This window comes from Cupressus sempervirens, chromosome 1 (assembly GCF_028749045.1).
Source record: "Cupressus sempervirens isolate cs-2001-9-10 chromosome 1, ASM2874904v1, whole genome shotgun sequence".
Classification (NCBI taxonomy): domain Eukaryota; kingdom Viridiplantae; phylum Streptophyta; class Pinopsida; order Cupressales; family Cupressaceae; genus Cupressus; species Cupressus sempervirens.
Window position 1 is genome coordinate 297,092,806 of NC_143118.1, and position 25,446 is coordinate 297,118,251.

The window sequence follows — 25,446 nt, forward strand, 5'->3', positions numbered from 1 at the left end:
AGGCAAAACAAAACAGAATAAGTAAAATGAAAATACAGATGTAGTATGACACTTTATCTCAATGCGTTTGCAAGAATGCATACAAATGATGTCTAAAATGATCATAAAAGACATAAGACTAATACAATAGATAGTATAAGTCACGACAAATCATCTGAAGCAACAAAATCGATCCCCAAACTTGAAACAACCAAGATATCTACCAGAATGCAAAAATGCAAAAGACCTAATAGAATGTGCCTGGAGCAAAATCTGAAAAAACAACCAACATCACTGGCAAGAGCTCAAAAAGAGCTTTCCAACGATAATTTTTTTTTCCTAAATTAGAGATCAGATGCTCAAGACATGTCTCTTGGAGTTCAAATTGTATCCTTGACTTTGACAGAAGAAAAACCATAAAAAAATATCAAAACTAAAAAACCACCTATACCATTGTGATGGGCTTAGAACTAGCTTTACAACGATATCTTATTTTCGGAAAAACGAAGTCCGTATGTCCAAGATATGAGCAAAAATGCGAAGGTAAGTCCAAAAAGAGTCCAAGGAGGTGACGGGAACGCTGGTGTGGCGTTGACGTCAACAAGTGACGAGCCCAATTTTGATGGTCAAATGATCATTGAGGCAAAAAAAAGCCAAAAAAAAGGCCCCCACCAGAAAAAATATCTAGCTGTCAGAAATAAAACAATGTCACCAGTAAAAGAGTCGGTGCTAGATGAAAAATCTCATGGCCAAAAATAGCATGTGTTTAAAATAAAATACCAAATCCGCTTAAAGTGACATAGACTAGCATGTGGGAAAAAAATTCCTTTGAACAAAACCACTTGTGCACCCAAACCAAAAAAAGGGGCCAAAATACAAGACAAACTTGAATTTTAATTAATTAAAAAGAAACGTCAAATATATAATATCCAATAGGTCTGAAATTTGATGACTGTATTGGTTGTTTTTCTACTTTTGAGCTTATATGACAAGCTAAAACTTTGTAGGACCGTATTGATTGAGATATGTTCTTTTATAAAACTGTCAATATGATATTTAAGTTTGAAAATAAACCGTCAAAATTCATTATAAACAATATTTTAAAAATATATTATATAAATTTGTTTTATCAATTTGAAATATTAATATACAAAATCTAAATTTAGAAACTTTTTAAGTTAGCATATATTGTTGATTTATAATTACTTTGCAGAATTTTATATTATTTTTTACAAATTCACAAATTTTGAGATATTAGATTTTTGTAAATATTACTAATTTATTTGTATACTAATTTAATTTTTGAAAATCAATATTTATCTCAAAACATAAAATGAAATTAAAAAGAAAAGAAAAAGATGACAAGAGTGACCATCAAATCGTCAAATTCCAGGTTCAAAGATAGACGTTGTTTCCCGTCGTAGCCTATATGAGCTGTACTAGGTGAATTTATTCTCGCCTAAGCATAGAACCGAGCATATATATACCTATAAAATGAAACCGGCAAAGAATCCGGAAGCTTCCGTTTGCTTGGCGGTTAAGCATATGACACCTGAAATAAATAAATATTTTCCTTTGGGGCCCGTTTGTTTCGCAGAATTAGCAAAACTGGGTTTTGATTCAAAATCTGGTTTTGTCAAAACCAAGATTTGAATTTCAAAATCGGGTTTTGAAAAAAAAAATTGTCCTGTTTGGTTAACCTGGAAGACGAGTGGGAAGATGCATCTTCCGCGTTTGGTTCGTAAAATTGGAATTGGAATTTAAATTTTTTTCCTTTTTTTCATAAATTTTTTATTTTTTATTTATAAAGTTTGAACTTTTAAAAAAAATTTAAATTTTTTTCTATTTATTAATTTTATTTATTTATTAAATATTAATTTTTTATTTTATTTATGAATAAGGTTAATTTTTCCAAGTTATAAATAAAAGCTAAAAAATGTTATATTAATTTATTCTTTGACATTTTATCATACAAAAACTCCAAAAAACTAAAAAATGTTATATTGATCATACATAAACAAGTTATAAGTGAAATAGCATATTAATTTTATCTTTAATAGTTACCTTACAAAAACAAATTACAAAACATTTGCGCAATGTGATGGAACCCATAAACAAGTTTCAATAGAAGTCATATTTTAATAGTTATCCACGTACGACACATTACAAAACATTTGTCCAATGTGACAGAACCCATAAACAAGTTTCAATAGGAGTCATATTTTAGCATTTATCTACATATGATCCAATTATGGTTCAAACGAAGAAGTCAATCTCTACACAAAATAATAAATTTATGCGCATTTTCGCATATGATCCCAGCAAAGAAATCCAAACATAATACAAAGAAAGCATCGTAGAAAGATAATTTCTGCCTTCGTCATAGAAGCAACCATGGCCCTATCCACCTCTCGAGCCTTACATAACTTGCACTCAAATTCCTCCGTATGTGGTACAGTTGTAGCTGGTTCATCCTTGACTGGTGCACCCTTGACCCAGTCAAAGTATCCGCATCCATTATTCCCCTACAATATCAAATCTGCGTTAGTGCTTACAATAATATTAAACTTGACACAATATTTTTAAACAAAAATACATTAACCACCTTTTTTCTATTTGAACAACACCAAAATTGACGTCCGGGATTAGTTGGGGTGTTTGATGTCTTTAATAAGCATGGGACACCACATCGACACTTTGGCACAGTCAACATAGCCACAAACCTATTATAATTATTGCAATTTCAAATATTACATTAGATATATGAATATTATGAGGGAAGAATCAATATAATACACATACACATAATAAAGATTTAACATTTGACATATTACAGACTAACTTATAACCCAACCAAGCTATTTCAAATAGCATAAGATATGGAGATGTGAAACTTTAGTAGTGCATTATATTCATGTATATAAATCTCATACAAGAAACCATTGAAAACATATGCAACTAGATAGAGATACATCCAAAAAAAATGGACTGCACTAACAATGAAAAATAACATGCAACATAAAACATTGAATATATGTTCATCATGTTAACAAAATAATCAAAAAATAAAGCCAAATGAAAGAGATGATTAAAAAGGACAGATTGTGCACATTCATAGACAAAATAAAAGCACATGAAATACCAACTAAAATGGATATACTATCATACGAAATGAAACTCAAGTACAATCCAACCAACTATAAAATGAAAAGCACATTCATAGACGAAATAAATAACCATGTAAGAAACTGATATTGTTAAAGACAACAACACATAAAATAGGAAAACGTTGTTGTCGATGTAGTGCTGTCATGTCAAAAATAATCACGAATACTGCTATTTTGTGACAGTGAATGTAGTGCTGTCATGTCAAAAATACGATTGTTAAACCATCAAAAAAACATTTTTTGTGATAGTAAATGTAGCGCTGTCATGTCAAAAATAATCACATGAAATGTAAGAATAGTCTCAAGAGTTTTAATCCATGCTCAATCTATAGTCCCCCAAACTTCAGCTGTACATATCTCGCTCTCTCCCCTTCAGTCATTCTTAGGAATCCTTTGGCTCTTGCACTTTCAAGCAAAAAGCTATCAAAAGCTTGTAGCATGATATCTTCATTGAGATCGGGTATAACTTTGAGGGCATCATACACTTTATCATAAAGTGAATCTAAGTGTCCTTCATCCATTCTAATATTTTGAGTTTCCTTCAGACCAGCATTTAAACAATTGATAGCATCAGATATAACATCCATGGAACCAGCCATGCTGGCCTTCTTTCTCTTTGCCTTCCTTGATGTTGTTGGTGACACAAATTGTTTGCCAGTTGCACTAGATTGATTAGAAGTATTCATGTCATTATCCAAATCAGTAGCATTATCCATTGTTGTATTATTCATTGCTGCATTAAAGTCCCCATCATCATCTAAATCAGCCGCCTCATCCATAAAAAGGTTCCCTTCTTCATTGTCATGCGCTGTTGCAGCTGCTGTCCCTTCAGCTATGTCATTGCCCACAATGCAAGCTAACTCATTGAAATACTGAAATGGCTGCCTCTTATAAACTTTTGCATTTTTGAAATCTTTTCGCTGCATGTTGGCATAATCAATGAATTAGTTTTTGAGTAAATACTATATAAGATAACTTATACTTTAAATCATAAGAATTTGAAATAACATATTACCTTGAGAAGCTCATCCCAGACACTTTCATCAGCATCCATACATTGAGTGGCCTCATTCCATGCGAAGCCACTTGTATTTTTTAATTCTTTCATAACTCTATAGGCAAGCTTCCATGTTTTCAGCTTATTTTTGAAGTTATCTTTTGATAGATGAAGGTTCAATTCTGCATTGAACTTCCTTTCGATAGCAGTCCACGCATCTTTTCTAAATCCACCCTCTCCTTTTCTACCAAGGTTGACTTGCTCTTGCAATAATTCCAAATATTTGTGTTCCATTTCCCGTGTCCACAATACCTTCCTTGAACAAGAAGGTACATGGGTTGAACGAATTTCTCCATCCATGCTATTGACCAAAATTACAACTTCGAATAATGAGTCAAAATTGCATTAAAAAAATTGTAATCTCAGTCATGTTTTACTTCCAAATGCACGAGTCCTAAAACAACAAAGCCGTCCATAAACCATATAAAAAGACAGTACACCAAACTTACAAGGTTTCTTGTCACAGTATGTTTGCAGCAGAACATATAAAAAGACTACTGGGAATAAGGCTCATAGCCAATGAAAAATAAGAGAGTAAATATGAATAAAATCATTTTAATACGAAATCTTTCTTACACCATAGATTAAAAAGGGAATGCACAATGTCCAAAAAAGAAAACTAATATAGACGTTGAATTATGAGAAGACTGAATTGGTTTCCTCTATCAAGTCAAATAACATATAATAAACCTGCTCTTAATAAACTTGTTCATTAGATTGCACAAATTAGAAGATGGAAGAATATAAGATCTATTGTTTTGTCATCAGTCTAAAAAGCATTGGTTGTTGCTGATCAGATGAAGATTTATGCAATCAACTTACAATGTGATTTTGAGATATCACAGAAACATGTGAACAATGCAAAGAACTTATTATGGACACTACATGTGAACATCACAATTTCAAGATATCACAGAAATCTTGTTACTTGACATCATTAAAACATGTCACTTCTAAATATCACAATTTCAAATATGGAACAACACACACACATCATTTAAATCTCTCATCATCTCTACATGTGAACAACACAATTTCAAGATATCACTGAAAGCCTTCCTATTTTGTATGTTAACATCTATAGTAGAACAACAAGACAAATACATGTAAACAACAAGGACAAATACCTGTGAACAACACAATTTCAAGATATCAGAGAAAGCCTTCCTGTTTTGTATGTTAACATCTATTAATAGAATAGCAGGACACTACATGTGAACAGCAGGACAAATATATGTGAACAGCAAGATGAATACATGTGAAAAAATTGAGATTACTAAGTACATGTGAACAACAGGACAAATAGAACAAGACACAAATCACTTACATGTGAATAGCTGTTGAAAAAAAAATACCATTACTGATCCATCATCAAGACAAAAACAGTAGGACACAAGATTTAAAATAGTATTACAGAAGTTACCTTTAAAACATCACTGCATTATACAAGTTATATTTAAAACATATCAAGCCAAGAAGACCACAAAGTCATATTACAATTGACAAGAAAATAAATGGCCACCCAGTTCATGTAGCAATGTTTGATCTAAAACGTTCACTAACAAAGTGCAATGTTCATGTTTTCTTTGACAAAACTATGCATGAGGTCTATAGTCTTCCCACATTCTTCGTGCTATCTCATCTCGGAATTTTCCCCAATCATCTCTATCTCGCTGAGTCATTCCATATGTCTCAAGTATTGGTACATTTATTGCATTGCGATCATCATCCTCATCAATTTCGATTTCAAGTGGAACACCATCCTCTATTGTAATGTAGTTGTGTAGAATGCAACATGCTAAAACAATCCTAGTTTGTGTCATGATTTGATAAGATGTTGCATGCCTCAAGATAGGAAAACGCTGCTTCAAAATTCCAAATGTACGCTCAATTATATTCCTAAGTGAGGAGTGCCGGTGGTTATATAACTCCTGTGGAGTGTTTATTGGGTTTGCTCTAGAAAACTCCTTCAGATGATAACGTGTAGACCGAAAAGGGGCAAGAAATCCTGGTACATTTGGATATCCAGCATCCGCTAAATAAAATTTTCCTACAAAAATGCACAAGTTGGGTTACTTTTATAATCATTACCTCATTTATCATAAATGTGACTTTATAACCATTTACAAGATGATTTGACATACCGGGGGGAACTACTAGCGGATCTGCTCTTGAGAGAGCTGAAGCAAGAACACGACTATCTGCAGCAGACCCTTCCCAACCAGCAAGAACGTATTGAAACTTATAATCAAATGAACACACACCCAAAACATTTTGTGACAAGTGACCTTTTCTATCACGATATTTAGCTTGTATATCCACATCAACAGTAACTGGTATATGGGATCCATCAATTGCTCCAATGCAATCCTATAATAACCACTAGGATGTTCAAATGTGCAACAATATGATTAAATGTAAAACAAAAAAATATGTGGCACTACGAAATTTACCTTGAAGTATGGATCAAAACGATCCTTCCCAACAATCTCTGTAGGAGTGTTAGGACTGGGGGGAACCAGATAATCAGCGTGGAGACTTAAGATACCCTTCAACACTCTATGGAAATATCGACTAACTGTCTCTCCTGAGTGACCAAAGTTGTGAGCTATCTTACGATTCCTCAAATTGTGGCCAAGGGTATGGAGCAACATTACTAGTTGTTCCTCTACCGTTATGTTTAGTGTATCTTCAATGCTTCCTTTTTGCCTTAGAATATTGGCTAGTTTAAAGAAAGCTCCTCTGCTCATACGAATTTGATCATGACAATCTGTCTCATTGGAGTGGACAATTCTCTTATAAAAAGGAATTTCATCTCTTTGGCGCTTATGCCTCTCTCTTCTACTTTCTTGTGCAGATTTTGCTATGACTACTGCAAGGTAGGCAAGAATAGCAGCAAGAACACGAATAAGCCTAGTCTTCCTAACAATGACTGCTTGGATTCGTATATCTTTAATAGGAGCCATCAATAACCTGAAAATAAGCAACAAATGATATCAGAGACACTTAAACTCCTCACAGTTTAGGAAAATTAGGATGACTTAGCTTACAGCTGCCCAAAGGGATCAACAACACCCATACAGAAACTAAGGATTAAAGAGTTATTTTATAAATTTATGTTAGTTGGACTTATGAGCCACGCGCATGGTTAAGAAAACATCTATTTTTGGGGGTTTAAAATGCAGCATTGTACTTTTTCATTAGAGACAAGGAAAAGTCTCTAAACTTGGAACCTAAATCGGTAACCAATTTGATAAGTTGTAATTGAAGATTGAAACTTCTTAGGCTCCATATACAATTACAAGTGTTCCTATCAAAGGAATCTCATTTGATGACTCAACAAAGAAAGGAGTTATCAAATATATTCCTTAATGTATCACCAATGAAAGATTAATTATCACAGAGCAATATTTAACTAATATAACAATCAAAATCCATTAAAAAAGCATCAACCACATATAAATGTCAAGTGACTATATGAACTACGGAGTAATATTAAGCTTCCCACAACAGCAATAATTATTTATGGAGAAGTTAATGCTTATCAAGCCAATGAATTAATCTCTACCTGGTACCAATGTATATTTCCATGTCAGAAACTGAGATGACAACTTTGAAACCTAACATGGCAAAAACTATGTCATTGATTAATCAAAATTCCTACAATGATTGACAATGGTAAACAGGTAGAACTTGAATTAATGCATCCACCCATAAAAAAATAAAATAGTATATATTCTCAAATCCCCCACAGATTCAACAGTTCCAGATAGATACTTCTAAAGCATTTTTCATCTTTAAAAAATGGCCAATGGATATCACAGAATGGGGAGTAGAAGCCATGAGTACTCATCAAATTCTACTCAGGTTTTGGGTGCTACAGCTCTAGTCACAAGTGGGCTAACTGTGTTGTTTCTGGCAGGCTTCACTGTTGTTACCCTCCTGCTTTTGGCCCCCGTATTCGTCCTTTTAAGCCCCATTTTGATACCTCTAGGAGCCCTTCTATTTGGGATAGTTTTAGGGCTTCTCTTCGCTGTCTGTTTTGGGCTGTATTTAGTTTTTGGGGCTAAATGGCTGCTACGGTATGCATCATTTATACATTGTTGAGAACAACATCTAATCAAGTTATCCCATAAATACTGTTAATACATTGTTGAGAACAACATCTATTGGTTCTTTGAGGCCGCTACTCTAAAAGAGAAAAGGCCTTTGGTCCTATGGCTTAATGGAGGTGCTAGCCCATGGCAGTTTTTTTATACTAAAATGTATCAATGATTGTGATTTATTGCATTCATGTAACAACTATATTCATTCAACAGGTCCAGGGTGTTCATCTGTGGGATATGGAGCAACACAAGAGATTGGACCTTTCATCATAAATTCAGATGGAAAGACTCTTTCTTTCAATGAGTACTCATGGAATAGAGGTATTTTATTCAAGAACAATTTTGTTGATTGAATTCATTACTCTTTTTAACACCAGTATAACTGAAACATTGGCAATTTTCTATGGTTTGATGATCAGAAGCCAATATGTTATTTCTTGAGTCTCCAGTTGGAGTGGGATTTTCCTACTCCAATGAAACATCTGATTACAAGATGCTAGGAGATAATATTACTGGTGAAGCTCCAGCTTTTTCTTATATTTCATGTTCTTTAAAATTATTTATATTGAAAGTTCATGTTTGAGACTAATTTAAAGGTTGAATGATGGTTTCAACTCCACAGCTCATGATACATACATGTTCCTCCAAAACTGGTTTGGAATTTACCCCCAATATAGGACACATGAGTTCTACATTGCAGGGGAAAGCTATGCAGGTGTTGGGTCTAACTCATTTTATATTTACTGTCCTAAAGAAAAACCCATCTCTGTTGTAAATTGATACATTCAATTGTCTTTGTGTTATCATCTGCAGCATAAGATATAGGATGCCAATCTCATCTTTCATTCCATCATAACTGAATACATATATATTACTCTTTTTTCTCTTATCCTCTTAGATATGCTCCTTTTAGAGCCAACAGCCTGATCGGCTTACTAGTGCAATTGCAAATAGAATATATTAGCTGAGATGGCATCTAAGGGATGACACAGTCAAATTGTATATAGAGAAAGCATCCCAAATCCAACTGCTTTCTTGACCACGCCATGAAGGCCAAGAAGATCACGGTTTGTTCTATTGTTTCCTATGACAACAACTTTTGTATTCTTTGGAAGCACATACAACTCTAAATCTTCCTCTACCCCATCACCACACAATGGAGAGAGGATGCACCCCTCAACCTGCATTTACCTCCAACTCAGATTATCAATACTATCAAGATTCTTCAACAGCAATCCTGCTCAAGAAGAAAAAAAAGGCCCCCTCTCCTCCCTCCCCTCCTCCCTCCTGTCAATGACAAGAATAATCTCATCTACAATACATTACGAAAGCATTTACAAAAGCCCTTCTCTTGTTCACTAACTGCTTCTATGTTCTAATCAATTACTTTCCATTGCATAATGTATTTCAAGAAGTAGATATCGCAGAGTTCTATAAGCAATAATTATCAATTTTGTATTTCCATTATAAATCAGAAAGACAAGAATGTCAAAATATTTGATTTACTGTCTCATTATTGTAAACCCAAAAACAAAGACAAGAAAGTTAGAATATGTAAACCCAAAAACAAAGACAAGAAAGTCAAAATATTTGATTTACCATCTCATTATCGTATCGATATAATGTCCAACTTTTTTGGTACCATAATCACTGTAACACATTTCTCTACATCAGCCCCAATCCCCTTTAAAGACTGCTGAAATTGACATATTCAATTTCATCTCCGAAAATCACATAGGATAGAATTTTTTTACATTTATATTTATTTAATTTTGTCTCAGTGTTTCTTCTCATAATCCCCCACACACCCGAAAGAAATCCCAAATCCAAACAAAAGGAAATCATCTCACTCGTATTCGTAAACAATGAACAATCTTAGAAAGAAAAACAAACATCAGATCTACCTATGGGAAAAGATCTAATGGAGCTGCATTAGGGCCTCAAGACGAATCCCCCTCTAGTCTGATTTATAGGGTTCCAGAATCTTTGTTGAGGGAAGACACGTCTCAGCAGTTATACCATCCTCAAGTCCTATTCTTGGGTCTTTACCATTTCAAAGTTAAGGAGGGATCATCTATCTAGACAGAATCCCTGAAGTCAAAAGTGGCAAGAGATAGCTTCCATAGAGCGTCCTCTTAACTGGAAATGATATCATCCTCTGATGACAGATATTGTGAAGGATATGCTCAAGATGGAAAACCAGCTACCATTTTGGGCCTTGGAAGAAATCAGGCCGGATATTGAGGACTAGGTTGAGTCTGCATTGAAAACCTTATCCCATCATGACACTAAACCCTAGCATATCAGGACTTTTTGAAAATGAGAATAGCCTAATAAAAGCTGCCAACGAACTATGTTTCCACTGTGTAGTAAAACCTTACGCAAATAAATAAAATAGCCTAATAAAAATTGCCCAAATTTGTGGAAAACTACCCAGATTGTAAAGGAAGACCGAGTACCTGTAATGCTCTAGAGAACGACGAAGAATGGCGGCTGAATTTCAGGAAAGAGACTGTAAATACCGAGCAAATACCTGCAAAAAAAACAATAACACCCTTCAAATACTGGTTAAAATCAACAATGCCAAGCAAAAAATACCTGTTACAACCCTAACCAGAGCTGAACAATGGAGTCGAGAATTACCTCGTGTCACAAACAAAATGCAGTCGCTGTCACAAACAAAATGCAGTCGCTGTCACAAACAAAATGCAGTCGCAGTCACAATCCTGTTGACATGGTAAAAAAAATGGTAAGAAAAAAAACCTAATAAGATAGCTGCAGCCGGTTTTCATGGACGTAAAAACAAATTTCATTTCACTTTTCATCTAATCCTAAAAAACAAAACCTCGAATTGAATTCTCAATTCCACCTATTGAGATGGAAGACTACAAACCTCATTTTGACCAAAAATTAGAATACTGGAATTCTAATTCCGTTTTCAAAATTTCGCCCCAAACACCAAGTTTGTCAAAACTAGGTTTCGCGTATGCCAATTCTAGGCTAATTCCGCGAAACAAACGGGCCCTTGGTGTTGGATGCTTTCTCTATTCATTCCTATCCATTACCGCCTTTGTTTGACAAAAACAAGCGGTCGATGACGCGTCGCACCACCTCCGTAGATGTTACCGCCATCGCGCAGGAATAATCCTAACCGTTCGTTTTTTCCCCAAATTTCTATATATAATAGGCTCGGGGCTTTCTGAAACCCTCGATCGGGACTGTTGATTGTTTACATGCGTTCGTTCATGTTTCAGATTTGTAATCTCCGCAGAAGTTGTTTTCGATCTATTTGGATTCACTGGATTTGGGTTCATTTTGGTGATTTAGCGTTTGGTGTGTTGGAGACTTGGGATTGCGACACGGAATTGTCAATTTCTGGTTGGAGATGATCCATTTCCTAGAGTTTTCGCCGCTGTTCCAAATCTGTGAAATTTGAAGGGAGTTGTAGATTCATGACATGGATGGTTCTACGTATGCCGTTGGGAAAATATTGTGGTTCCAGTTGCCCTTGTTATTTGTAATCGTTTTACGTTGGGTTTTGATGGCGTTGCCTTCGCAGGTGCGCTTGCAGGCAGGCCATACTATATTAATAAAGTATTTTTCTTTTGCGTTTGGGAGGACGACCTCCCGAGTCTCTGAGCCGCTTTTTAGGCCGGAGACTTGTGTTGCTTGGTTGTGTCGTGTGATTTGTAGATGTTGTTCACTCTCGATTGATGGCGTAGATCGTGGATTTCTTTACGTTTTAATCAACAAAAGCTGATAACAAAGAAATAGCCAAATGACACAACGAATTGAACGTAAGGCGTTGTTCTCCCCTGATTTTGGAGTCTGTCAGGTAAGCCGACATGCAACAAACCGTAAGCTCGTTTATTTCTTAAATTTCTGAAAGGTTTTAATTATTATTTAAGATCCAAGTTATTCAATAACGGCACTATTTTTATCACAAGCAAATCTTCAGCATCATAGATTTATATTTTTAATATAATAGCATGTACATGTCATTTGCATATTCTTATTGCTCATGTTAAACATCTTATTCTCGATAAATATTTACATTGCCCTGTTATTATTCTATTGCTTAATTTTGTTAGAGTAAAGCGCTAGTCTAAGGTGAATAATAATTATTATTCTTGTAAAGATTATTGCAAAGATGAGCACGGATGTATGTTTTGTTCCTTTTGAAGATCATTTGATATCTTCAAAAAGTGTCATTTGTCAGAATTATTACTCCTGTAAAGATTATTGCAAAGACGAGCACTGTTGTATGTTTTGTCCCTCTTGAAGATCATTTGATATCTTGAAATAGTGTCATTTGTCAAAATTCTGTCCTTATTTATAAAGACATGTAAAATCATTTTGTGTCATTAAATAAGGTTACTTGTGAAATTCTGTCCCTTTACAAGGACATGAGGAAGAACTTTATGTAAGGTTTTTAAATGATGTTCTATGAACATATTCGCGTATCGAATGTCTGAGATTATCCAGCAAAATCGGCTGGAGGCTAATGCAACAGATGTGAATCTTTGGTTGGATGAACTGCGATCTTAAAGAAAAGTATTATCTCTGACCGAGACAAATTCATATTGAGTGCATTACAGATTCATGATACTCGCTAACTTGGAGGAGCAGACTGGAAAAACTTACAGCAGCCGTCTTTAAGATTTTATGGAATATTGGTTACTATTACATGAGGAATGTAGTTCTTCTATCTTGGATGGTATGTGCTACTGTCTATGACATGCTAAATTTGAAGGGAGTTGTAGGAAGACATGTACGGTTTTCCGTATGCCATTGTGGAAAAATTGTGGTTCGAGTTGCTCTTATTATTTGTAATTGTTTTAGCGTTGGGTTTTGATGGCGTTGCCTTCGCAGGTGCGCTTGCAGGCAGGCCATGCTATATTAATACAAATATCTTTCTTTTGCGTTTGGGAGGACGACCTCCCGAGTCTCTGAGACGCTTCTTAGGCCGGAGATTTGTGTTGCTTGGTTGTGTCGTGTGATTTGTAGATGTTGTTCTCTCTTGTTTGATGGTGGCGTAGATCGTGGATTTCTCTTCGTTTTAATCAACAAAAGCTGATGACAAAGAAATCACGCAAATGACACAACGAACTGAACGGAAGGCGTTGTTCTCCCCTGATTTTGCAGCCTGTCAGGTAAGTCGACGTGGAACAAACCCTAAGCTCGTTTATTTCTTTTTAATTTCTGAAAGATTTTAATCAATTATTTAAGATCCTAGTTATTATTATTATTAATACCGGCACTATTTTAATCTCAAGCAAATCTTAAGCATCATCGATTTATATTTTTAATATAATAGCATGTACATGTTATTTACTTGATTCTTATTGCTCATGGTAAACATGTAAGAGTCTCCACACATCCCCTCTTATGCTGTATTGTGGAAATCAAGTGTACAGAATTCTTTGATGCGTTGATTTCGTTGATGCCCTGAAATATGCCAGAATTAATCCAAAATGGCTTTCTTAAAACCCGTTGAAGATTAAAGCCGAAATTTGATGAAAGCCCGCTGATCTTTTTAACTCTGATATTCTTTTGCTTAACCCTAAGAATAATTTGCTTGGCAGAGATAAGATTCACATTGCGTTACAGTAACAATGGTTAATTTCTCATTTCTCTTTAATTTGGCTTTAACTGACTAGAAATAGTATAAATGATCGGCACTTTTACACTTATTCTCGATAAATATTTTTACATTACCCTGTTAACATTCTTATGCTTAATTCTGTAAGAATAAAGCACTAGTATAGGGTTAATAATTATTATTACTCGTGTAATGGTTGCTCGTCACAGTGATATAGATTGCAATACAGAATCATCATACTTTCGAGATTATTGCGAAGAGCACTGTTGTATGTTTTGATCCTTTTGAAGATCAATTGATATCCATGTCTTGAAATAGTGTCATTTGTCAAAATGCTGACCTTTTTCACAAGGACATGAGGAAGAACTTTATGTAAGGTTTTAAAATGAATTGAATATGTCTGGTTTGCTCAGCAAAATCGGCTGGAGGCTAATGCAACAAATTCATATCGAGTTCATTACAGATTCATCCTACTCGCTAACTTGGAGGAGCAGACTGAAGAAACTTGCAGCAACTGTCTTGAAGATTTAATGGAATATTGGTTGCTAGTACATGAGGAATTAGGTGTTCCATCTTGGATGGTATGGGCAACTGTCAATGACATGCAAAATTGATCATTTTCTGATTTGCAACACTCCCCTTCAGAGTGCGGCACAGTTTTAATTATGGATAAAGAATTTGGACCGGTGTGGTAAGGTTTGTATCACTTAGAATACAAAGCCAAACAGTACTTCAATGAACATAGTCTCAGTAGAATTTATGTTTTGAAGTACACTAGAATTGGGCATCGCTATGCAGATTTTGATTTGTTTTGACAACAGTTATAATCATTGGCCAGGTTTCTTCAACAGTCTCTCGGTTTATTAATTATGAAAATGGTTTGATTGATGCAGTGTGTTGCGGTAATTGCAAGTTTTGCAATGGGTTAATTGCCTATCAATTCTTATTGTAGACATAATTTCTCTCGTAGTCGATGGTGATCTAAATTACGAGATCAAGAAAGGCAGGAAGACCTAGTTTGAGATACATACTTTCTCTTTGGTCTGATTGTCATACATGGCGTACACCGGAATTCAATCTTAAATAAAGATTGTTTGATGGCGTGGATCTTGGATTCATCTTCTTGTAAGAAAACGAGCTGATGACAAAGAGATCCCTCAACGTTTGAACGAAAGGCGTTGTGCTCCTCTGATTAACACAGCCTGATAGGTACGCCTATCTGGTACAAACCCTACGCGTTTATTTTTGAAAATTTAAATTCTTCTAAATCATTACTAAGATCACGATGAAATCACTCTCGTTAAAGCTATTTTTCAAGCGAGAGCAATTCTTCTGTGCCTTCCACGTTTTCTATTTTTCTCTCATTGCGCATGGCAACATTTATATTTCGTATACTTAACGTTGATAATTGTGTCGAGTTATATGAAATTTGTAGACAGACGCCGAACTTCTTTCTATTCCTTGAATTGTGATTATTTTCTCGACAACATTTATATTTCTTATACTTTATATTGCTAATTGTGTCGAGTTACATGATGCGCTTATTTCCGCAATGATCAATACCAAATAGCTTGTCCAAACCTGTTGTATGTAATGATCAATACCAAATGGCTTGTCCAAACCTGTTGTATGTAAAGCTCAAATTTGAAGACAGACGTCGAACTACTCTCTTTTCCTTGAATTGTAATATTTTCCTCTCATTGCACATGACAACATTTATATTTCTTATACTATATTTTGCTAATTGCATCGAGTTTTATGATGCGCCTATTTCCGTAATGATCAATACCAAATGGCTTGTCCAAACCTGTTAAAATGTAACCTCAAATTTGAAGACAGACGCCGAACTTCTAGTACTGCTATTCTTTTTACTTTAGCTTGACCCTGAGACTAGATTTGCTCGAGGGGATGAAGCATCGCATCGCATCGCAGCAGAAGTAATAATAATGATTAATTTCTCATTTCTACTTAATTTGTTTATATTTCTGGAATTTTTCTGACCAATCGTTACCCATTACTTTGCTAATGCTGACAAAATATTTACATTACTGTGTTACTATTTTATTGCACAAATTTTGTGGGAAAAAATCACCAGTGAAGTTTACCAATTACTATTACTCTGCATTTATTGTTCGATTTGTGTTATTTTGGGCTTATTACAAAGACAAGTTTTATTGTATCTTTTCTTCGTTTTGAATATCATTTGGTGTTTATGTCTTGAAACAGTGCTATTTGTGAAATCTTGTCCTTTTTGCCTAATCCCGCTCTTTAACAAGGACACTGGAAAACATGTTCTATGAACCTTCCATTGATGTTCTATTGAAACATTCAGCAATTAAATGAGGCTAATGTAACAGAGGCGAATCTTGGTTTAATGAGGTGTGGCGAACCTTTGTTTAATGAGGTGTAGCCTTAGAGAATTGCATATTCTTTAACAATATATTTACGAGAATTAAATGAATTAGAGAACTTCTCTACGGAAGTTTTTAAAAAAAATGCAATTTATATAGCTCAAATGTAGTATGACAAGCCTATAAAACTAGTGCAATGCTATTTCTTTACTTCTTCAATGATCCAAATTAGGATAGATAGTTTCACGTAGGCAACCTTTCCACTAAACTAACTTTAGTAATCTGGTTCTTTTTTAAGAAATTGACAATGAGCCTACCTAGTTTCTTAACGTGCTTACCAAATAAGGGATAGATAGATAGATGATTTTTTGACATAGACAACCTTTCCACTAAATCAATAGTAATCCACATCTCTTTTTTTGAAATTGAGGATGAGCTCACCTAATTTCTCAATGTTCTTGCTTTTGAATATGTTGTACTAAGAGCTATAAGATACAATATCACCGTATAAGATTTTTCGAATTTGTTATCTTTGTATGCATCATAAACTAAATGAAGTGATGTTTGGTTTCCACCTAGACTTGCAAAACGTACAAACTTTCTCTTCTCAAGGCTTATTTTTAGCCTCTTCCACTATTTGGTCCTACATTAGAATTGGCGAGAGTTCGATTTGAGTTGTACAAGAAATTTTGGGGTCTATGTACGCCGTCTAGAGATTATTGTATGTGGGGAGAACTTGTTGATGAAATAAGATTTTTTTTTTTTTTTTTTTTTTTGCTTTCCTTCGAAGCCCAGTGCCCCAATTATTCTTACATAATTTCTCCATAACAAAGACTTACTTTTTTATTATTTGCGAGACACATATTGAAATGGGTATTATAGTTGCTCATCCACTTGTTTTATACAAAATATAATAAAAGACAATTTTCAATTATCTACTTGCACTCATTTTCTTAGTTCAAGATAGCTAATGAGGTGAATTATAGCAAGAGCTTGGATAGGTGAAGCTCCCACTTCATTAAGTACGTTTAAACTGTGCTTCTGATTTTAAATTTGCTTGCAGTTCAATGCTTTTTAAATCCTCTTGATTTGTTTTTTTTTGCAAGGATGAAGTTTAGCTAGTGCATTATGTTGCATTTATAGAGAACAATTTGTAGCACAAGAAGTTCAAATTTTTGAATAGTTCTGCAATCCCAAACCTTTGCATCATGCCATCTATTTTGAAGTACACCAAGTGCCTTCCATCTTGGTTTAGAACTTTTTTCTTTCTCCAACTTTTTTAACTTAGATTTATGTTGAAGTTAATCTCAAGGTATATGTACTCCACAACTTCCTCTTACCCTCAAAATAATACTTATGTCGATTTTTTATTTTATTGTTGGAAGAAATCATTTCCTTCGTCCTACTAATATTGATTTGTGTGCTGTAGAGGTACAAAGCTATGTCACTTTTTAGGCTGACTTATTAGAACGATTGAATTTGAGTATTTCCATCTAAAAATTTATTTGGTTCAAACATTTAATGTTGATTAATTTACTCTAGCTAAGTTATATATGGTCTCACACTTTTTCAATTGAAAATGTCTTATCCAATTTTCAAAGAAATAAAATAATCTTAAAAAATTGACATTTTAATAACTTTTACTATTTTGTTATGATATCTTTTATTTAATAACATGGAAACACCATTTTATAGATCTCAAATTTAAGAATATTCTAGTTTATATAGTTTTAATTATATATAGTATATTGTAATTTAAAAAGTTTGAAGTATGTATTTCAACACACGAGAAGATGTCAATTTTATGAAAGAATAATATTAAATTATTTAAAAAAAATTAAAAATCATGTGACATTCTAGAGGAGAGTGTTATGCTAGGATGTAATAAATTGTCTTTTGGTAGAATAGATTCATTTTTAAAAATTGTTGTGGGAGATGAAAACTATCAATTTTAGGTGAGCTGAGATTTAAATTGTTATAAAAGAGAAAATATGTTTAAAAATAATTTTTATTTTGAGTCCCTAAAAATTAGAAAAATTATCAATTCTTATTCTAAATAATTATTAAAAATTATAATATTAAAATTCATTTATTTCTATACATTTTATTACTTTAGTTCATTTTCAAATTGTAAATAAGATGAACAATTATATTTTTCTTAGCCTTTTCTTTTATAAAAGGGTGACATAGGTGTGTGCCTTTAATTTTTATGTAAATGTTTTTGCAAATCATGAGTAGATTTGGCAACCAAAATGATATTATATGCATACAAAGAGCAACCTTATTAAAAAAAATCACCTAATTTGAAACTTTTACCATTGTGTATGTCTATCCATTCTTCAAGTTTGTTAATATGTAAGCCAAGCAAAATAGGTGAAAGAGGACAGCCCACTTTTGACCCTTATATTGCTTTTAAAACACTTTGAAATGTCATTTGAAGTTTTGATTTTGATTTTGACCTTTTTGAGATTTGTAGGGATCTTTAATTCTTCCATCTTGAACCAAAGTTTGTCCCTAAAGAGAGTGTTGAGAGCCTTTTTAAAGTCAGCTAAGGTATAAAAAATTTAGTCCTTTCTTGCCCTTTTCCAATGTTCCTTGGAGGTGATAAAATGGTCAATAGTTGAGTGTTTTGGTCTAAAATTGATAATCTTTCACATGTTTATAATTTTTCTTAGTCCATTTGCTAAAGGTTGATCATTATAGTCTTGTAATTGGAGGGATTATTACTTATTGAGAGGTTAAAACTAGTCTAATCTCTAGGGAACATGTGTTGAACTATACTATGTTGGTTGATATTATTAAAGATTTTTGCAATGTATGGTGCAAGGGTTTTTATGCACCACTTGATAATCTACTTGAAGTTCCACCAAGTCTTTTGCTAGATCGGTAGCCAATTTTATAATACCCATCTCAACCTTCGTTGTGAAAAAGTCTTTCATATTTTGGCCAAGTGTGGTGGCTCCATCTCATTTTTTCCCTGCAAATCGAAGAGTTGAGTTACTACTTCCATTATGATTGTTATTTGGGTATCATATGCATTGTAAATGAAAGGGAAATGTGGAAGACACTTTCTACATCTTATTACTTATTACAAAATTGATTTAGTGAGGTTTATGATTTATTACAAAATTGATTTAGTGAGGTTTATGATTTATTACATAATTGATTGAGGGAGGTTTTTTTTGAGAGCACAAAATTCTAATTGTTTGGAGAGTGCTCCTTGATTTTTAGTGTAATGGTTAATGCTAGGCTTCAAATAATAGCCTCTAGGGATTGAAATTTCATTAGTCTTCACACATTGATAAGTTGGAGCCTCGCCAACAACGGAGGAAAACTTTATTTTTAAAAAAATATTCATCTGCTTCCAATCACTTGGTAGTTGTGAGTTGCTATATATTGGCGATGGAGTGCATTTAGTAATTGTTGCTAATTGTGATATTGCAATAAACTAATTGTCTATTATTCAAGGTAAATTTAGCAACTCCATCAAAGCATAGTGGTAGCATATTTAGAATCCTCATGGCATGCTTATATTTTTGTTTAGTCTTGTGAGATTCTTATTTACTAGTTTAAATAGATGTTTTTTTGCAAACTTGTCTCTCATTAGATAGGTAGCTTTTAGGGAAGTTTAAGATGGTAGGTTTTGTTGTTTTGATAGTTGATGCATCATGAGCATATTGTAAAAGATGAGCACCCTATTATGGTAGAGATGTATTCACAACGGCTTTAGGGGGTTTGATTTTTAATAACTAAAATATCTCATGATAATTAGGAAGACATGTCTTTATTTTATTTTATATTTGTTTTGTGAAAATGTAGAAGTGGTGAGTAGTGACTAAACTTATTGTTGCTTGTTTGTAAGGACCGTATTGCTTACTTGAAATATAATAGATTAGCTTTGCATTTTGCAAGTTTCATGTACATCAATATAAAAAATGATTAATAAATTGTACATGTATTTAAATATTTTTCCCCTCAATTTGTCTACATGTTTTTTTTTTGGTTTGTGGTAATTGAAAAGTAGTTAGTAGTGGTTTGTGTTCTTGTATTGCTCACTTGTAAAGACCATTATTGTTTGCTTGTAATATAAAAGATTATATTTGTATTTGGCAAGTATCATGTATATTGATATTAAAAAAGGATTAATATATTGTATATGTATTAAAAATAGATATCTAAATTATTTATTTAGTTAATTAGTTTTAATCATTTACTTTTGAAGGATAGTTTGAATCAAATGTTTTAAAAACCATTATATATAATTTTTAAAGTACAATTATTTTAAGATAATTTTAGATTGAGATTTTAAAAAAAAAAAAACATTGAACAAGATAGTGTCAAAGGTTAAGAGATCTTAGCAATTTTGGTTCAAAGTGCGCTACTTGAGATTATCTAGAAAGTCTTGATGGTGTAAAGGAAACACCTCTCTAGCTTAGAGGAGATTGAGGATCCAATCCTCCTCAGAGCATTTAGAGGAGATGGAGGTTCAAATCCTCCTCAAAGCTTTTTGTTGTGTTGAGCTTTTTTAATGTTTCAAATGGATATTAAATTTTGTTATAGAGCATAGTTTCATTTTTTGAATGCTTGTTTGGACTATTTTTGATACTTGAGGTATTTGAATTATTGAATTCTACTCAAATGTATATATTTGAATTATTAGAATTATGACAATTTTTTTAGTCATTAAAAAATAAAATGTATAGTTGCATTAGTGTAGAAAGTAATTCTTTTGGGGAGTTGTAGAATTTGTAGAGGTCATTAGAAAATTGGGGTAATTTTATCAATACTCTTAGAATGAGCACATTGTTTGCATATACCCATGAGATGATATTGACAGAGTGATTATATCTTGTATGATAAGAAACAATGAACAATATTGCGATGTAAGGGTTTGTGTGGTTCATGGAATTAAAAAAATTGAGATTTCCACAAACCTTGGTTTAGCGAAATCAAGGTTTTGCAAATCTTCATTCTGATTTTTGAGGTTTTACTTGAACTATTTGTTTTACTCAGAAGATGCATGTGAGGACACATTTTTATGTGTAAGCTTGGAGTTGAAGGCAAATTTCAAAAGGTAGTTCAATCTATGTTTACGCTCATTAAAAAAGCATAACCAGTTTTGATTTTCAATTCCTATTTACTAGTAGGAAGTTGGGAAAACTTGGTTTTGAGGCAAAATTGGAAGTCCCATTTTGCCAATTTTGAAGCAAACACATTTTAAAATTTGGATTTTGAAAAAGTCAATTCCTGTCATCTTCTAGTAACCAAACAGACCCTAAATACATCCCAACTCTTACATAGATTGGATTAGAAATCCTCACAAAGCAAATTTGATTAGCACAACTAAAGGAGTAAAGGGTGCCAATGATTTACACATGGGTAAAAGCACAAACCGGCGTCACCCTTTCTTAAACGAAAAGGTTAATAAAAGTATAATTGTTCACCTTCAATCACGTAGAATTGTTATTATTATTTTTTATTTTGAAATAATTGGTAGGCACTCCACATTATCACTTCATATTGAAATTATATGGGTTGTTTATATTTAACCTAGTTATCATTTTGTGATGGAATATGTTTTTCTTCTTCAGAATCATCACATGTCGAGGATGAGCTTGCACTTCAGACCAAGAGAATTTATAATGACACTCTAAAATGCTACTATGTTTGCATGAACATGTTCTTTCAATACGTTGTGTGTGTCATTGGACATGATTCAATAATTCCTCATAGTCAACAAGTGTATTTCTAGAGACGATAATAATTTTATCCATCACGCAAGGATCTTGTAAAAACCAATGTTGTGTGTTGTTTCTACTAGATGGAGTGAAAGGATTCCATGCATTCACATATTTGTCAAAGAATGAACTTTTTCTTTCTACTTCTCTAGATTCCTCCAGTAGAACCCATGTATGTGTCTTGATCCTCAATGTTTCCATTCATTTATAGACCAAACATCTATCAAATGAAAGAGCATTTCTAATACTTCATTGTGGAATATTGTCAACTTGTGATGCAAAAAAAAGGATGTAGTATGTGGGTTGGTGATAACATTGTTTATGCATTCTTTATTGGTTTTAAAGAAAGATGGAAGGCCATTTGGAAACAATAATTATAATCCAATCCATTTAGCATCTACAACATTACACATGAAGACAAGAGTAGGGGATCCTATCTGGTTGATCATATTTCAAAGCTCGCTTAAGTGTTTTCTCCAATATGCATGCGGTCTACTCAAGGAGGATTCAAAATACGTCAGTTCCTTTGCTAATTGAGTGTTTGGAAATTTTTATATATGCAAGAAAAGGTTTTCAATGGTGGTTAGGATGAAGTCAACTAGATTTTTCTTAACAAATACAAAAGAGAGTCTCTAACTTTGATGTTGCATCATTAGATTCAGTAAAAAATAACAGAACCTTGGGTGGCTGTCAAATCTTCTATCATTGTATCTCATTAAGTGCAATAGATATTCATGCATCTTAACTTGTCGATGTCAAGATTGCATTGGTAATGCAACATCGCTTGGGAAGAGTCTGGGAAAAGCCATATCAAAAATTGCCTCAATATCGCATTTATTCATTAAAGTATGACTAATGAACAAGAGTGACATTAGCATTTGATATTTGCAATATTTCTCTAATGATATCTCTCCTATCATTTATTCGACAAGATAACTATAAATGATGACATGAGTATGTTATGTCATTTTCATCTTGATCCTCACCACACATAGGTCCAAATTTAGTTAACATGTCATGTTCATTACCAACATCAATGGTACGAAGCATGCTTGAAATGTCTATACTTGTATTTGGTAGTGGTTGTAAAGAGTTGTTATGTATTAGAATATCCTTCTAGTATGGATCATATGTTATCTTGTATTATAATGTAGCCCATACTAGACTCCTAATTAGATAGAAATAGGAATTTCCATGGCTATGGAGTCTTTGAACTATTAAGACATCTAGATTTGTAATTATATGTGGGAGGTATATTTTGTAATTGTTTTAATGTCTTTTAGGAAGTTGATCGTGTGAGGTCACAATATTTGTATTGTCCACCATGGGTGTCAATTGCACTATTTGATTTACTCATGATATGAGAATCTCTTCAACTTGAGTTAGATACAATAATAGCTATTTCAACACTAAGACATTATATTTTGATTTTAATTTATGCAATCCCTTTCTTTCTTTTACTAGTTAATATGATTGAGATATTCTTTTTGACCAATGATTCTACAACCAACTTCAACTCTACTCGTTATTCAATAGCAAACACCACCATTTTGGTCTTTACAACCTCTAAACTGCCCAACCCACGATCTACTTGCTTCAATACTAATTTGAAAGAGTGAATGGAGTGGATCAACACTTAATACAAAACCAGAAGGACATAGGTTATTACTTTTTGCTATTGCATAATAAACTTTGATATTATTATTCCCCCTTGAATGCATCAATTACATTTACCTCCATTTATAAAGGATTGTGGAAATTTATGTAAACTAGAATGGTAAACAAATGTGAAAAATGTGAGAACTATCTAGAATGATGGTGGTTGGATGAAGACTCTAGATACATCAATTAATGCAGACTCTGGGATTGGTACATGGTAGAAATTAATATCTACAAAAAGAAATGATTCTTTGTTTAGCTCACATTGTGTATGATATGAGTTTGGATCTAGATATGATTTAAAATGTATAATATTAGCTCATATTACATCTAGACTTATGTCAAAAATGGATATAGATATGCATAATTCTCATCTTATAATAATAACAAGGTTATATCCATAAGCAAAAAATAAAGCTTTACTTCATGTACATATATAATTATGCATTGTCTAGCCATGCCAAATTCATTTCACTACATTGAACATATGGAAACAATATTTTTTCATGCATGCACATATTTCATCTTTCTCCAACAATATTATTATATTATCAGTGGGAATTATGATCAGTGTATCGAGGAAACCTAACTTTCATAATAACCTCCACATTTGAATCCCATATTGTCTTTTGAGAAATATTAAAATGCAAAATAATTCTTGCACAATTTCAAAGAAAAAAATAGGAAGCCCCATTGCAATAATTATCTAACAAATTATGGTGCATGTCTCAATACAACTATTTTCTTTAGACATTAAATGTTTGAAATCTTTCTCATTTTCTCTTTCAATTTTTGTTCGATCTTATCCACCAAATCAATCATATACTTGATGTCAAAATTTGACACCTTATGTATCCTTCTAATAGTTTTACTACATTGATCTTAGAGGGTTTGGACAACTATTTCTATACACTTATAATAAATCAATATTTACTCTTAAATATTTTAATTATCTTTTTAGTCAATTTTTTAATTTAGACTTTTAAATTAAGTTTTTAAATTAAATTAAAGAATATATTTAGCTAATTTCTCAATTAATTAAATATCATTATACTATATATATAATCAAATAATATTTAATAATTCTAATATCATATGATTAATTCAAACATCATAATTAAATTATTTACCAAGCAAATCATATAGTCAAACTCACATAAAAGCAACATGAGCAAAACTAAACAAAGTCAAAATCAAACAACATGCACAAAGAAAGTCGGGTTTCAAAAAGGGTAGTCAATCAGAAAAATGTCCACCTTCTCAAGACAAGTAATAAGGCTCTGGTTGGGATTAGACCTAAACATTATTTTCTCATTCTTACCATTGAGTTATTGCGATAGGACACTCATTCTGGCACTTCAAGGAAGTCGATGTCTGGTACCTGCAACTTGCATAAAAAACAAGCGCGCACACACACACACACACACACACACATGTATGTATGTATGTTGTAACGCCCCGCCAAGGGATCCAAAAGAATTAATCTAAAGTTTTACTAAGTTTGTCAAATGTTTTTTTTTAAACAAGAAAGATAACAAACACATCAAACGCATAGTAGCAGAAGCAATAACATACAATCAACTACAACATACATAACAGGGTACATTCTTTAAGGATCTCATGACGTAGAATCACATATAAATTTAATTAATACTAAGTCTAACAACTACCACATCCACATGAAAGAACAATGAAAAGTACAATGTCCATAATATACATTTTTTTCGAATGCCTTTTGGTAAATTAATTTGAAATACTCAATCATCCATTGTACATGTCACAAGGTA

At 33.0% G+C, this 25,446-nt stretch overlaps 2 protein-coding genes and 2 long non-coding RNA genes across 13 annotated transcripts; 2 read left to right on the forward strand and 2 right to left on the reverse strand.

The window, feature by feature from the left end:
• Positions 1–2,092: 2,092 nt before the first annotated feature.
• Positions 2,093–11,038, reverse strand: LOC149577293 (uncharacterized). 2 transcript variants are annotated; one of them, XR_016364685.1, is made up of 4 exons: positions 10,953–11,038; positions 10,769–10,842; positions 2,585–2,702; positions 2,093–2,504 (listed from the first exon to the last, which is right to left on the reverse strand). XR_016364685.1 is itself a non-coding variant. In XM_089830573.1 (4 exons), exons 3-4 carry the CDS (start codon positions 4,501–4,503, stop codon positions 3,473–3,475), a joined length of 936 nt encoding a protein of 311 aa, XP_089686699.1. In that variant the 5' UTR covers position 4,504; positions 10,769–10,842; positions 10,953–11,038; the 3' UTR covers positions 3,200–3,472. The 2 variants fall into 2 exon arrangements, 1 of the variants encoding a protein (XP_089686699.1); XM_089830573.1 differs by lacking the exons at positions 2,093–2,504; positions 2,585–2,702 and adding exons at positions 3,200–4,066; positions 4,162–4,504.
• Positions 8,008–9,153, forward strand: LOC149577294 (serine carboxypeptidase-like 31). The gene is made up of 5 exons (XM_089796022.1): positions 8,008–8,160; positions 8,362–8,434; positions 8,523–8,630; positions 8,729–8,824; positions 8,932–9,153. The coding sequence occupies exons 1-5, from the start codon at positions 8,008–8,010 to the stop codon at positions 9,087–9,089; spliced, it is 588 nt and encodes a 195-aa protein (XP_089652148.1). The 3' UTR covers positions 9,090–9,153.
• A 481-nt stretch (positions 11,039–11,519) lies between the features above and the next one.
• LOC149577295 (uncharacterized) lies at positions 11,520–22,348 on the forward strand. Of its 9 annotated transcripts, XR_016363012.1 has the most exons (5): positions 11,520–13,026; positions 13,182–13,462; positions 14,375–14,607; positions 14,805–15,120; positions 21,854–22,348. It is a non-coding gene; the product is annotated as an uncharacterized LOC149577295 (long non-coding RNA). The 9 variants fall into 9 exon arrangements; XR_016363009.1 differs by having other exon boundaries at positions 11,520–13,462; XR_016362996.1 differs by lacking the exon at positions 21,854–22,348 and adding an exon at positions 14,121–14,283 and having other exon boundaries at positions 11,520–13,462; positions 14,805–15,250.
• Positions 15,360–21,269, reverse strand: LOC149577296 (uncharacterized). Its single transcript, XR_016363018.1, has 2 exons — positions 15,719–21,269; positions 15,360–15,533 (listed from the first exon to the last, which is right to left on the reverse strand). It is a non-coding gene; the product is annotated as an uncharacterized LOC149577296 (long non-coding RNA).
• Positions 22,349–25,446: the final 3,098 nt, after the last annotated feature.

Excerpts from the sequence above, each read along its gene's own strand:
- LOC149577294 (XM_089796022.1), top strand. The coding sequence starts at position 8,008 with ATGGCCAATGGATATCACAGAATGGGGAGTAGAAGCCATGAGTACTCA. Across the intron at positions 8,161-8,361 it reads CCCTCCTGCTTTTGGCCCCC|AACAACATCTATTGGTTCTT; the intron begins GTATTCGTCCTT and ends TACATTGTTGAG. Across the intron at positions 8,631-8,728 it reads TGAGTACTCATGGAATAGAG|AAGCCAATATGTTATTTCTT; the intron begins GTATTTTATTCA and ends TTTGATGATCAG.
- LOC149577293 (XM_089830573.1), bottom strand. The coding sequence starts at position 4,503 with ATGGATGGAGAAATTCGTTCAACCCATGTACCTTCTTGTTCAAGGAAG. Across the intron at positions 4,067-4,161 it reads TCTGGGATGAGCTTCTCAAG|CGAAAAGATTTCAAAAATGC; the intron begins GTAATATGTTAT and ends GCCAACATGCAG.